Source organism: Nyctibius grandis, chromosome Z, assembly GCF_013368605.1.
Source record: "Nyctibius grandis isolate bNycGra1 chromosome Z, bNycGra1.pri, whole genome shotgun sequence".
In the NCBI taxonomy this organism is placed as follows: Eukaryota; Metazoa; Chordata; class Aves; order Nyctibiiformes; family Nyctibiidae; genus Nyctibius; species Nyctibius grandis.
This window is the reverse complement of record NC_090695.1, coordinates 11,503,575-11,519,153: the sequence shown is the minus strand read 5'-3', so window position 1 is coordinate 11,519,153 and position 15,579 is coordinate 11,503,575. Positions and strand designations below refer to the sequence as shown.

General features: G+C 36.7%; 1 protein-coding gene across 2 annotated transcripts in view; it reads left to right on the top strand.

The window, feature by feature from the left end:
• Positions 1-14,595, top strand: part of RANBP3L (RAN binding protein 3 like) — a 35,375-nt gene extending 20,780 nt beyond the window's left edge. For both annotated transcript variants that reach the window (XM_068422848.1, XM_068422845.1), the window contains 7 exons: positions 581-665; positions 1,782-1,881; positions 2,999-3,129; positions 4,073-4,193; positions 4,793-4,935; positions 6,270-6,462; positions 11,940-14,595. In XM_068422848.1, the coding sequence (XP_068278949.1) occupies positions 581-665; positions 1,782-1,881; positions 2,999-3,129; positions 4,073-4,193; positions 4,793-4,935; positions 6,270-6,462; positions 11,940-11,983 (817 nt within the window). In that variant the 3' untranslated portion in view covers positions 11,984-14,595. The remainder of the gene's footprint in view (positions 1-580; positions 666-1,781; positions 1,882-2,998; positions 3,130-4,072; positions 4,194-4,792; positions 4,936-6,269; positions 6,463-11,939) is intronic.
• Positions 14,596-15,579: the final 984 nt, after the last annotated feature.

Sequence of the window (15,579 nt, the reverse complement as noted above, 5' to 3'; positions counted from 1 at the left end):
TGGTTTTGGTTATACCACTCATAAGCCATCTGCTATCATACCTTTACATTTTCACAGTATGTATGTGAATTGAAAGTGTGTGCATTAGAATACACTGCCTCTCTGCCTTTCCAGGATGTTAGGTGGATGACCAAGGATTGCCTGTAAAGCACCGGGGAGTACATTATTCTGAAGAGTACTAGAGCTGCACCAACATGAAGGGATAAATGTTAATTGTTGGTAGTGTTTTTGTGGACCAAAAGGAAACAGGGAATCAAATGTAACTCATTAAAGTTTTTGGAGTGAGACAGTTCCCTGAGGAGGAGGCAGCGGCATGTTGTTTTGCTTCTTGTTCTTTGCTTTTAAGGAATATCCTCAATAATCTTCATGAAATACAGTGTGATACTCTGTTCCTTCTGCGAAATGTTATGTAGAGAATACTCTCAGATTGTCTTAAAGAATTTGCCTGATTACTTAAGTGGTCATTTTTTGTTTGTCATTAATGTAAGGTGTGGTAAAGTAAATGCATGAACTTATTTATATTCTTTACAAAGTTCTAAATAGTTCTAAATCATATTCTTATGTTATTTTGTTCCCACAGAAGTCAGTTGTTTGAAGACAGAAGTGTACAAAACAGCAGCAATTCTGATTTTGTGTTTGGAGAAAACATGGTTGAGAGAGTTTTGGTAAGATCTGTATATGCTGGCAGACTTTTTGTCAAGGTTAATGTACTTATGAGTATATTTTTTTTCAGAGATGATTGATTCTTTTTAGCCTCTCTTGTTCTTTTAAAGATGTGAGTAAATATGATTCCAGTGACTGTTGAGGAGAAAATATCTAAATATTTGCTGTAGGAGGGGTAGGCATCCCTATCTGCCCCATCCTAGATAAGTACTCTAATTACTAACCCGTACCAGTATGCACTTCTCTTTTGCTCATTTTTTTGACCTCAAAAAGGGTGTTTTATATCTTCCATGTAAAGTGGGACAGCCACAATACAAGATAAAAGAATGTGGTCCACACCACCCTAATAATTTCCATCATAACTGTTAAGAGATGGAAGAAATTAATGTGAGGGGAAAGTTGAACACCCATCCTAGATAGTGTCCATGTTAAACTATATTGTGCATACTGCGAGACAACTTAATGAATCAAGTCCTGAAGGAAACTCAAGACAAAAAGGTGGTTCCCAAGCTGAGGACTGCACCATTTAAAATGGAATTGAAGTTCAGTTTCTAGTAGAAGTAGAATGAAAACAGTATGCATATCTGCTAGTGAAAAAGCTTGGCAACCATAGGTCTGGGTTATGACTTCTGACCAGGATGTAGTTATAAGGTAGGAGTTGAGCCACTGAGCATTGTCAGGAGCCAGAAGCATCTCTTTAGACATGCCTAAGAAACTTTATCTGCAAAAACCGAAGGTCGTGGAAATTTTTAATTCCCCTGAGGTTAAGTTTGTGGTGTCTGGGAATTTTAAACTATTCTTCTGGGGCTTAAGTGCTTAACCTGGGAATTAGCTGGTACTTAAACATCTAAGTCTTTCAGTGGATATAAATCCTAGTCCAGGATCCACACAAAGAGGCCGTTCTTGGTGGAAGAATGATGTACTGATTTTATGATAATAAAATTACTTCCACTAGAGACTGAAATTGTATCATCTGGGTCAGTTTTTACTCTTAAGATATTAAAATTGCTAATCTTCAGCCTAGCATGCATTAAATGATTCAATGTTCTGTTTGATGTGAAGTAACATAGCCATTTTATTTAAATAGGAATTCTTATTTCTTCTGGTTTTTTTTCTAGAGTCCTGAAAACCATCCTAAGCTGTGTAATGAAGCTGATTCATACAAAGGAGAAAGAACATCCATGTACATAGAGTCTTTTCATGTCAGTCCACAAACAAGTAAGCACACTCAGCAAACAAGTACAGTTAGGTTTATTATTATATGTTTCACTGTATCTTAGAGGATGTCAGATGAGTGGTGGTCAATAATTTCATCTATTCTCAAGTTATCCAGTCACTAGTACACTTGAAGTATATGCCAAAATCTGTGTTCAGAAAGCAGCTACAGTTTAGTTTATGACATTTGAACTGGACTGACTTCAGAATGAATGATCTAAGTTACTCAGGAAAGGATAGAGTTTTACAGATTATTGTTATTTATTACAGATCATATTTATTTATCATTTGGAAAAAATGCAGTGAACTTTGTGAATGCCTTTTGGGCTGCATTTTTGAATCACAATTTTAAGCTGTCAGCCACTTGTATTTTGTGACTGCTCATATAAATTACTTTGCCATATTTGTATCCTAATTGTAGGATTGAAACTTCTAGACAGACAGATTTCAGGGCTTGTTTGTGACTCTGGTGTGAGCTTTTCTACTAGGCAAGACACATAAACTTAGGCTGTGAGGGAATCCCAAGTAGGCCTCTATCTTGAGCCCTCTTGCCAAATTTTGCACCCCTCTTTACTAATGGATGTATTGGGTCCTCTTACTTTGTATAAACATTCTTACAAGTAAAAAAAATTAAAGCCTATGGAAAATGTACATAGATTATGCAAATATACAAAATTTTGTAACAATGTTGTTCCTTTCAAATCTTGTCCTTTTGTGTTCCTGTCAAAAAGTCATTGTATGTGTGTTACTCTTCTGCATATTGGGACATGTGTCTTTCATTATTTATTAATCTGCACAGCAATATGACAGACCAGTTTCATTTGGAAAATCAACTTCTAATTATTTAGGTCTTGTTTTTGCAAGTTTTCCCTTGGGGCAAACCTCTGCAACTGTGGAGAGCCCTGTTCAATTCAAAATGAGCCTAAACAGGTGAGACATTTTGCAGCATTCCAGCCTTTTTCTCTTCTGTTTAATGCTTTGGCGAAAAACTTACTGATATCAGTAAATAATGTCAGACATCACAGGGATTACTGAAGTCACAGGCCATCCTATGTGCTAGTTTTGTTGTCCTGAAAATATTCCCTGTATAGAAAGGATTTATTTTTTTTTTCCCATATAGGAACAGCTTTGTTGAGGAATGCAACACTAAGTGAATCAGCAGCTGCTTGTATTTCCAAGCCAGTGGAGAAAATTCTGTTAGATAAAGTTGAAGTTATAACTGGAGAAGAAGCAGAACACAATGTATTACAGGTGTGCATTTCATAAAGCCTTGATGGTGAGCAGTTTTGTTGTTGTAAAGAACATCTAGATCTATTACAGATTGCAGCAATCTGAAAATAACTTCAGTTTATATTTTAAATTTTCACTTTTTAAAGATATCCTCTGCTAACCCATTTTTCTGTAGGGTGATATTTTCTTTTTTTTATTATATTTGTTCATTTTATAGTCCCTTTCAGTAAGTGACTGCTTCAGAACTTCATTCTACAGTTGTATTTTATAAGCATCCACATAGCATAGCAGCAGTAACTAAAACTTCAAAACTGGAAGTGATTTGAGTAAAGATTTTTTATGACAAAACTTTTTTTTGAAAAAAAGCAATGTGTTGTCAAAGTAATTATTTTTATAGTTCATCTAAAATATCCATTATCTTTCTGGCCCAGCAGGACAGTATCTTGCTATTCTTCATCTTGAAACTTATTTTCTCAGAAAATAGCAATGAAGTATATGATTTTAAAAATCTTAACATTGAAAGTTACATTCTCTTATCATTGATTAAATCTTCTGTCTTATCAGAACATGGAAGTTTTACTCTCTTTGGAGTAGTACTCTCCTAGTGGTACTGGTATCCTGGGCTGCATAATGTTTCTAGTGAGTGGGGGAATAAGATTTTAGAACACTCACAACAAATTCATCTATGTTAGTGCATATTACAGATGAAGAGTTAATAAAGATGAACTAACTGAAAAAGTAAACTGGTATTCATGCTGAATGTTTTCCATGACTAGCAGAAAGTTCAGCACAGGTCTAGGAGCCATTTCATTTTAAGGAATAATGGTGATATATCTATATATCTATCTTAGTATACATGCATATGGATGTATTAAAAGCCATATCAAAAGGTTTAAAAACATAAAAGTTTTAGAACCAATAAAATTAACATTACCTGGCAACTTCCATCATGTATTTCTTTCAGATCAACTGCAATCTCTTTGTATTTAATAAGCTTTCTTTAACCTGGATTGAAAGAGGGAGAGGATCCCTGAGGCTTAATGACACTTCTCGCAATAAATGTGGAATGCTGCAGTCAAGGCTAAGTAAGAATTAAATAACAAAGTAACACATACACAAAACACTAAATAACTTGTTCTATTGCTGGCCAGAGTAGTTTATTTCAGAACGTTTAAAACTGAGTAGCTAGTTTTATTTAAGTCAAGTTGCTGAAAATCTTTTTAACATTGCCTGATAAATTTAGCTGCATTACAGACTGAGGCACTGGGCATTTTCCATTCAGTTTGTATGCTCATGCTTGCATATGTTGTTAGGTTCTGTGTATTTCTACTGCAATGTATCTTAGCTCAGTCACCAGTCTGGCGGTTTGCTCTTTGTTGATTCTGCTTTTCCAGGAGCACTGTTTCAAGTCACTTCTGGAATGTTGTTTTTACCTTGCTGCCATTTTTTGTACTGTGTTGCACAGTTTCAGCAGATTTATTTGCTTTATATGTCAGATGTATTGAAAGAAACTAATCTTTTGGTATTTAAAAAAAAAATTTTAAAAAATCTCACGTTAGGTTTTAGACCAAATTAAAGAGAGTAATTAATGAAAATATTAGTTGTATACAAGTGGTAGAGAAAACTGCTGCAGTGAAAATGAAGATGGTTCCAATGACTTATCATATAAACCTTCTTATTTTAGTTATGCGAAATCAGGGCAGCTTGAGACTGATTCTCAACACCCGACTATGGGATCAAATGGTTATAAAAAGAGCAAACAGAAATAGTCTGTGCTTCACTGCAACAGACCAAGAAGACCACTCTGTTCAAGTATTTCTAATTCAGGTAAGCAAGAGATAAAAACCCCACCCAAATCCTCATTTCATCTAGGATTCTGAAGACTTCCTGAGGCTTTGGTTTCAGCAAATGGCCTTTCATGCTCTATCAGGCTACGCTTCACTTAGCTGTTACATGGCTTTTATTATGAAATACTAAGGGCTATCCCTTGGTATTTAAAAAAAAAAAAAGGTGTGAAGATGGGATGTGGCCTTAGGACAGACATTTCCAGACTCTTTCACATACTACTGATGGAATGGATATCATTCCAGAGTCATATGCAGCAATTACTCTTTCTTACAGAGGCAACACTGTAAGAATTTCTACACAGCTAGTTACATATTCATAAGTTACTTTGGTACAAGGCAGCAGCTTTCTGCCATGGTTCTCGACACAGGGCTTGCAGTAATCCATCCAGCATAGGACCTCCATTTCTCAGTTGAGGAGAACACATATTTTGTGATGTCACCTTATGTAAGACGATAGTCTTGGGAATCCTGGTTTTCTCTAGCAAAGGCTGATAAGTTGAGGGTGGAAGTGTGGTGGACTTATTTGCAAATAAATAGCACATATGTCCTAGGTTGGGAAGTGAGAGCATCCACATGAGTTTAAGGATGTCTCTGGTTTCCCCAGCTGGAAACCTCACCGGTTTCCCCAGTGCCTTTTTCCGGCACCACACCCTTGGTCATTTTTGGTGCCCATCTCTTTACCTTCTTTAATTCTGCTATATCCTTGAGATGTGATGACCAGAATGGAACACAGTACTCGGGACATGGCTGCTCGAGGGTTGTATGTACTGGCAAAATGCTGCCTTGTCTAGTTCTCAATACCCTTCTTGATGATGCTCATCTTCTGTTCAACAATACCACCAGAATTCGTGGTATCTTTAAATTTTATAATCAAAAATACTTTTTTGTAGTTAGGTTTTAAAATTCTTATTTATTCTGTAAATCAAAATGCAATACATATATTAACATTTCAGTGCTTTATTGCTTCTAGAATCACATTCAGGAATTGTCTGGAATATCAAGTACTCGGTACAAACTGAGCCATTCTTCAGGGTAATAATAACTTTTAAGCTTATGTTTCTTGTAACTATAGAGAAAACATCAACAGCTACATGTTATAAAACTCAGACCACTTAAAGAAACTTGACATTATTTGTATTTAAATTTATTTTCTGAAATGAATTATTATGTATGAATCTTGCATGGATTGTTTTGATTAAAAAGGACAAAATACAGCTCTTTCATTACTTTTGAAAATTTCTCAGTCAGCTTCTCTGTGAAAAATAAGAGATTTTTTTCAGTTAGTTTGTACTGTATGCATTTTATGTTCTGCAGGCAAGCTCAAAAGACACTGGATACCTGTATGCAGCAATACATCACCGCCTTGTGGCATTGCGAAGCTATGCTAAACAAGAGCCAGATGCTAATCAAGTAGACACAGAGTCAGAAATAGCCTTTCAGCCATTGGCCTGTGATAGTGATGATGAAGATGATGAAAAAATAACTCAAGTGAGCAGCAGTGGATCTGGTAAGCAGAAATTTTCCTGGGAATGCTGTAATCCTTTCAGGGTATTTTCTTGTAAGCAACGAATATTATACTTTTATTCTACTTTTTTTTTCCCCATCCTGACTATAACTTTCACCTTTACAGATACCCCTTTTAGGCAGAAGAGGGTAATTTCTTTTAGTATTTTTACTTATTACTGTTAAAATGCAAGGTTTTGCCAGATGAAGTATCTACATATCTTTACAGCAGTGGAATACTCTTTTGACAAAAGGCTGAGGGCTAAGAAATTTTAATATTGTCAAGCTATACCTAAAGGGTTTTTGGTATATTTAAGTAGAAATGACTAGAGGTGCTGAGATACTAGCTGTTACTTGAGTAAGTGAAAGTTGAGTCCATTCACAACAGCGCTTAGGAAGTTACTAGTGGCGTCAAGCATAACGTGTTTACTAATGTATTTATTATGCAGTGGTTAACTTCATTTGAAACAGTGATTCTTGATCAGCTGTAACAACTGCCTCACTAGGAAATTTTCAGGTCAAGATTTACACACCAGTTTTGCCAGCTTTCATCAACACAACAAAAATGTGCGCTTCTCGAAGTGAAGCATGCAACTAAAACAAGATACAAGGGGCAAGATGCTGACTTAATCCTACTCTAGAAGCTGTTAATACAGCTCACAACAAGGCTGGGGTCACATTTGCAGAAAGCAAGGCAGAAACTCCTGCCAGACATAAAAGCTCTTCTATCTTAGCAAAAGACAAGTCACATTTCTGGGCTGAATTCACTTGCTTGTGCCAAACTGCTACAGTGGATACAGGAGCTGCCAATTACGTTGTTTTCTAATAGAAGGACTACAGCAGGCATGGTTGAGTTGCTCATAGCATTACTTTCCTTCAACTGAGTAACATGCTGTCCTTATATTATAAACTCTTCCTTTTAACAACTATTCAACAAGAATCAAGTCATGCACAAGTGACTGTTTGCTTAAGGAAATAAGTCTTTTTTTCCCCTTTAGGCAAATAGCCTAAAATTGCAGTTTACAGTGCTTGTTCCCATTATTAATTGTTGTTTAACTACATTTCAGTAGCATTCAGTGCTCTAAACAAAGTGTGATGCTCTTATACAACATTTTCTCACAAATACTTTTTTTCTGTTTAGGAAATTGGAAAATTGTTAGCTCTGAGAACTCCCTGGATAACTCCCTGGATTGCTCCCAGATAACCAAACATTCCCTCTGTAATTCCTAAATAGTCTCTATTGACTTTACAAAGAGTTTCTGGTAACTTGAAAACTCTGATGGAGCTTGATTCCTTTCCAGAACTATTGATGATAAGAACTCTTTGTTATTTTAGGGGAAAAAAAAAAAAAAAGAGGGGAAAGGGAATGTCAAAGCAGTGTAGGAGCACAGATTTACAAGTTAAATATTTATTTTGATTTGCAGAGACTTCTGATACAAATATTCAGATGGCAACCAGCAAACAGATTCTGACATATGAGTGTCTGGTGCTGTTTTTTCCTGACCTTTTAGTTTAAGCATCTGTCTTTCATTTATGTCGAGTTACTGACAGCAGTTCTAACGATCTCTTTTGGGTGCTTTTTCGATAACTTCTAGCATTTCCTGCTTACCTTAATCTCTTCTATTATTCTCAGAGCAATGAGGTTTTAATTTTTCATAGATTTCAGTTACTGGTATCTAAGTCCCACTTTACATGCAGACATTCACATTGTATACATGCCTGTCCCCAGAACTCCCATTTTCAAAACAGGAAGAAAAATATACTTCATGGGTTTAGAACAGTGTGAGGTCAGTTTTAAATATCAGCATAGAAACATACATTTGGATGCAAGAGATCAGATCCTGCATATTTAAGAGCATTTGTTTAAAGCTTTCATTTTCATGCTTTCATTTTCATTGAAGGATGTGCGTGAATAAGTCATCTTACTTTTATTGATGTAACTGTTTCAGAGATTACCTCTCCTTAACACTACTATAAATGTTAAGCACTGTAAGTTCTCAGTGACTGTTTCATTACAAGAAATGCAATTAGAAAGCGTGCCTGTGTTTTATTTCATTCCATTCTAACTGTTTTGTCTCAAAAAAACCCTGATAGTTCTTTATTTTGTTAATACAGGCTATTTTCTGCCTGTTAAACTGAACTAACACAGCTCCCTAGACTATGCTGTGTATTTCATGACACTGTTAGAGACATGAAAAAATAGACGAGAATTATCTTTAGTGCTAGAGACTGAAGAAGAAAGCAAATATGATATACATAAGTGAACCATTATGAACATTGAAGTGATTCTATATGTTTGCAAGACATTTTTGTAAGAATTTTTTACACAGAATTCTTCACTATAACATCCACAGGATGTTAATGCTGTACAAGAACAGTGTATGAGGTAGTGAGATATTACTACCATTTCACAAATTCAGCATAGACATTTATTCCAGTATTTTTTACATTTTTAATTGAATTGCTTTACTTTCAAGTAAAGATATTCATTTCATAAAGTCCACAAAGAATAAGTTGCTGTACCTGATATTTTTATCAGATCATATTTCACCAGTTACAGCTTGAAAATTTTTTACGAACAAATTGGTCTGTAAATCTAAGTGGAGAGAAACAGAACAATTCATCTTTAAACAGATTTTGAGAGTGGATGGGATCAATAATGCTCTGGGAATTATTTATCTTTTCCCACTGACTACAAAGTGAACTGAGGAGATTAATTTAGACTAGACAGCAAACTTCTAGGCTGACCAAAGTGAAGCAAATCTCTTCTTCCATGTCTTTCATTGCTAATTCATTTCTCTGCAAAATATTGTAACTATGTTTGCCTCCAGTTGTCTTTGTAATATCTAGCTGAGGAAAGATGAGCAGAATTCTTTATGACGCATATGAAAAATTTTCTCACTAAATAGTTTAACAAATAAAACAATTACAAATGCTGATATGGTAATGTGTGAGTGATTGAACCAAGAGTGCTCCCTTCTGAGGGAAATGCCAGTGGCCTCGGACAGTTGCATGACTCTCCCCTTTCGTTTTTCCTCTCCTTGGACTTGTAAACCTTACATTCTTTGTTGTGTGGTAGATCTGCTTCAACAAATAGAACAGAGAATTCCCCTAGCCAGGCATATAGAATAGCCTAGTAAGGGAGAATGGTCTCCTGGTAGGCAATGAGTTGTACCTGACCCCTGTAGATAAAGAGGACCTAGCACCCTGTAGGCCTGGGAGCAGGGCATGTTCTGCAATGAGTAACATCATGTCAAACTGTTGCCACTACCTACTCCTGCTTTGCTAATAGATCTCAACCATCGATTTGGGGCTTTCCTGTATGTTGGCAGACCTGTGTCAGATATCTGTGCATACAATGTCTTCTGACTCCTGTTTTTTAAGCACCTTGACTACAGGCAGTTACAAATTCAGCACGTGGGAGTACTGCGTTGCACTGCTAATATGCATAAATTCCATATATAGTTATTGGATAGACAGTTCTCTAATGTAAACACTGTGCAACCCTTGCAGGGTACCCCGCCTCTTTCCACTGGCAGCACAAACAAACAAGGTACCTATGTCAGGCCCCAAAATTAATCCTGCTGGAACATGGATCTGTTAGAGGCCCAACACTTAAGCTTGCCATTGGGAGCAGGTGATCTAAAGTCACTACTTAGACCCATGAGTGACCAAGATGTCTGAAAATGTGTCTCCTTGCTTCTGACACTTCTAAGAGCTTTTTCCATGTTTTCTTCATAGTCACAAGGAGATTCTGTCCTTGCTCCAAAATAATGCATTTTGTTTACATTTAGAAACAGGTGCTGTTTCCATCATGGTCATCAGAAATAGCAGAAGGTCCTTAAAGTGTTGTAACCCCATTAGTATTTAGAAAGAACTGTTACTCCTTAGAGGCATAAGGCATTTCTTTCACAGGGGAGCATGACATGTCAGTCATAGTAGAACAGCATGGGGCTATAGGTAGGATGTTTCCTATGATTTCCATCCTTTTCCCTTTTCTGATTTTGCAGGAATTTGTTTATTTTTATCCCTGAGGGGGGAACAGAGAAGCTGGAAACGTACATGTGAGGGACAAGGATGACAGTGTCACTAGGCAAAGAAATGTTTTATGCATTATTTCTTATACTGCACCTCAATAACTCTCTTAAATCCTTCATCCTGATTGAGGGATCTTCTCTTTTGATTGACGTGTCTTCTCTTTCCTGGCACAGAATTTTCTTTTAGAAGCTATTAGGTAAATTCAAAGATGCTGGAGTCTAGGACTAGCTCAGTCACAAGAAGTCTCTCCATATATAGTCATAGACCTTAAGAGAAAACCATGGTGTGCAAAGACATGGTGTGTCCCATATGGGTCCACCAAGCATTGCATGGATTTTGGAGACTACTGGTGTTGAGAGACGGACAGTATCATGTCACAGAAATGCAACCGTTGTTTTATTTTAGAGACGTTTTCTAGTGCACTATACACATATCTTCCATGTTGGCCTCATTAGGACTCTGTCATCTGCTGGTGTTTATCAAGATTTAAAACATTACAAGAGCTTTTTTATTTTTAAGTAAAATACTTTTAAAGTTCTTCAAGGAACTGCTGTTCAGCAACACTGTAAGAACTCCTGAAAAACTGCTATCTTTGTTTGACATTTCGTGTCAGTTTAATTTCAATTCTTACCAATTGTTAAGGATTCAAAATCCTAAATCTAACACACACACACAGATAACCTGATAGTGATTAAACCTGAGGAAAAGTTAAGGATTAACTTCTTTGTTGGAGTACAAGTTTCTGTATTCTTTGCCGCAGACATCAGTAACATCTAAAGCAGAGAAGAAAAGATGACTCTCTGATTGGCTTTAAATACTGACATTTCAGGAAAAAGACTGGGGGGGAGATCAGATTTAATATTCTGACGAATTCAAGGCCTTTTATTTCACCTGTAAGAGGTTTAAAACTTTTAGTAAGTATTTAGCAGTGGCCAGATGGTAGCAGCAATTTTTAAGCAGATACTGAGATAGTGATACTATGTGTCTGGCGTTAGTCAGCTATATCTACTTTTTGCAAATTAGTCATAGTTGTATAGATTACATACAAAAAACACCCCTGGGTACTTTTTAATGACCAATGAGTTATTTGAACATATGTTGGAATTCTCAGAATTTATTGCACATCTATTATGAAGTGTTAAGACAGCGTTCCCCTTACAGAGCGAGATGATTTGCATCCCAGACACATTGTCCTATCTAGACACCTGAATCCTTAGTGCTCATGTGCTTGTCTTTGTTGACATGGGGGGTCACAGGCTTCATTCACTATTCACATGCTCAAATATTTGTGAATAATCCTGTGTTATCTAGTTAGATATTTACCTAAACCAGGAACTGATCATATCCAGACTTTAACCTACTGCTTTGGTATTATGAAATGCTGGATTGTTTCAAAACATGAATATGCTCAAATAAGCAAGATTTTTTAAAATTCTTTTTCAGATCATTCTAGATGGAACCGCAGGCAGTCCGTGGTCTGCTCATAACACCTACGAGAAGTTATAACACCACGGCTGGGAACTCATCTTCACAAAATGTCTAAGCTGACTCGTCAGTCCCTGGAAGGAGGAAATCAGATGCATTTTGCTTTATGACTTTTAAGCAAAGATTAATTTTAGGGACAGCTTAGGTTTAATACATTGAGAAAGAACTTGAGATGCACTTTTGAGGATCCCAGTCGGCCTGCTTTGCGCTGAGATAGGAATGACACAATGGGTTCCAATATTCAAGAAGTGTTACAGAGGCTTCAGATTTTAGAATTAAATATATTTAGATGCATTATTAAAGTAAGGAATTTTATAGGGAATAAATGTTTATTCATCATATTGATGGATAAAACCACATAACCATATACATGAAGAGATATTTCACAGAATCACAGAATCAATCAGGTTGGAAGAGACCTCTGGGATCATCGAGTCCAACCATTGCCCTGACACTTTTCATCTGTTATTTAAAAGATACATTTGGAAAGCTTTAAATCGGGCTTCACTGAAAACATTTCTTTAAAATTGTGGTAACGTTCAGCATCCTGTTTGTAAGTATATACAAGCAAACTTGCGAGTAGCAGTTTAGCGTGACCAGGCCTATAGGAAACAGCCTTCATAATAAGTTTTTTTTTTTCCTGTTTGTTCTGAAAATACCTAGAGTTGTATACTGGTTGTAGAATTTTTGAAAAAGGGAAAGAACCATTATCAGCCTTTACAGCCATAAGCACCAGGAGAATTCACCATGAAGAACTGCAAGCCAGTGCTAGGAGACATACGAGCTTCAGGATCTAAAAGTGTATCTGCTTGCACTCATCGACACCTTTGCAGTTGCACAAAACAAGCATTTGCACTGTTAATTGTCCATTTGATGTATGCAAATAAATGCATCCACAGTATAACTGGATATCTGCATAAAAATTTCTCTTAAATGTGTGAGATTATCTGAGATTATTTCTGCCTTAGCTGTAGCTATCCCAAAACAGCATCATTCCTTGAAAAAGGAATGTATGTTACACATCCTAATATGTGCAATAATCCCAACAGTGCCAAAGACCCAGTCACTCTGTAAAAGTGATTCCACAAACTACTGCTTCTAGCTAATCATTCTCATGAGGAATTAGAAAAATGAATTCTCTCTTATGCCACCTGTGAATGAAGACTTACCAGATCATTCATAAGCCCACATACAGTACAGACACCAATTATGCTCTGTTTGCTATTCATTCTGTCAAAAGATAAAGAAAGTATGTCTCTCGTCATTCTGCTGCAACTCTCTGCTGCCTTGTATATTGTTGGTTACCAAATACTATTTCCTTGTCATCCTCAGAGCTTGAAACAATGTTCTGAAATACCTGAAATCCTTTTAATTAAGGTAATTGTAACAATTTCTCGATCTTAAAAGCTGCATCACACCTGAAGAGTGAAATTACAATTTAGTTTTCCTGTCTGAACATATGTATCAAGTTGGAAGAGTACCAGCTTCTTCCTGAATTCTCAGTGCCCTGTCAAGATCAGCACCCAGATGAAGCTGAACTAGCATCTGAATTATGCTGAATCCTAAATAGCCTGCCAAAATTAGCACTTCTCTGACATTGATTTTGCATCTGGATGACAGTAGGCTTAAATGGGACTGGATTTTTGCCTTCAGGAGAAGGGTAGCACTTCACAACAGAGCACCTGTGTTAAAGAGTGAAGCAGTGGGATTCTCTTTGACTCTTCAGTCTGCCAATAACAAAAAAATGTTCTTTCCAAAACTAGCTGTACATTGTGTGCTTTTTGATCAGCCTCACTCCTGACCAGAACAATATTTGCATCACTGACCTTCATATTTCATTGCTGAAACTCATACTCAGGAACAGAGCTCCATGTTATAAAAACTTCAGCAGTTGTAAAACAGCAGCCCTATGTATTTAGCAACAGGTCATGGTGATAACTTTGCCCTGGAGTTCAGCTGGCTATGCACTGAATGCAGAGTTTGATTTCAAAGTCTGTCCTGATAATCAAAGCCTTCCGTGAAATAGGATTTAAGCGCCTGAGTGTCATGATATCCCTCTAAATTCTACTACTGCTGTAAAATCCTTGACAAATGAAGGAGCGTTCCAGAGCAGGCACAACAGAACTTTTGCAGACACAGGACTTAAACTTTGTCATTTGCTCCCACAGCACGAGGAACAAGGCTTATGATCATTCACAAATAAACTCTTTTGATCTGCCTCTTCCCAAGGTTGTTACATATCTACACAAGTATATGCACAAACACATGCTCCTGTGCACACACACGCTCTTAAATATGAAGCTACGTCTCCTAAATGCTGAGGAGGAAAAAAGGTGTTTAACTATTTTGAAGAGTTTGGATACTGTGGTAATAGAGGACATATAAATACATGTATGTGCAGATGTATTTATGGTATGACTTTTTACTCTTGAGATCCTAATACTTTATTTATTCTATTTAGTCTCATTGCACTAAAATTCATTGTTTTTCAAGACTGGAGGTATGCTAATATGTAATGTATTCACTTGGTTTTAAAAATGTAAAATGTGTCCTTTTATGACAGCCGGAGCAACAATTTCTATGCCTGAACAATAAACAATTTTCTTACACCTTTCGTTTTCACCTAACTAGTTGCCTTATTTTGTGTCCCAGTTAGAGCTTCCTACAGACAGTTCCTTCCATGCTGCAGAATTTCAAGCCTGTTTTCCTAAGGAAACAAGATTTAAATGGTTTTGTACTCTGTCCATCTATCTGTCAGACCCACTTTGAGCCCACTGTTCAGTTCAAGAAAAACTGGACGGGAGGTAGAAAGCTCAAAGACATTTTAACTTCTTCATGAAAATTGGCAGTTGTTGAGTGACACAACTCAGGGGAAGATATCCTTTCAGGAAGAAGTTTCAGGGTAAGCTTGGTATTTTCTGTGGGGCTGAGGGGCGCATGCCTGCTTCTGAACATGCTGCAGCATTTGCTGGGAGGGGGGAGAGAGGAAAACCATGGAAGGATGGATACCTGGGATCATTATGGCCTGAAGAGGGATGTAGGGACGTGACCCAAATCCATATGAAACCAGACATGACTAATTTTGCTGTTCGTGGAGCAACCTGTTCTATGTTTAGATGAATGTTATTTATCTATTTATTTATTTATTTATTTTCTTTCTAACAAATCCCAGTGATTAATTTATATACAGAGGGGATACAGAGCTGGAAGCTCTTCTGTATTAGTGCAGTAATAATTTTCAAAAGGAGGGAAAACTAACAGTTCCTAACATAAGGATACATATGCAGATATCTGCCACTAAGATTATGAGTTTCTGGCAGAATCTACTTGGATGGGAGAGCCTAAATGGCTTATTTTACATTCTGGATGCGTTTGTATCTCTTCCTAAATCTTGTCACTCAGGCTTTTATATCACAATCTTTAGTGAGCTCTGAATTAGTTTTGACAAACTGTATGAAGTTAAGAGTTCGGTAATGTCTCTATTGAATGAATACAGGGAAAACCTTCGGCACATCTGATACTGCTTTCAGTGCTACTGATAGCCTGTACAACACAGACAGGGAGAGAAAGAGTATCGCCTTTTCTCTACCTGTGTTTT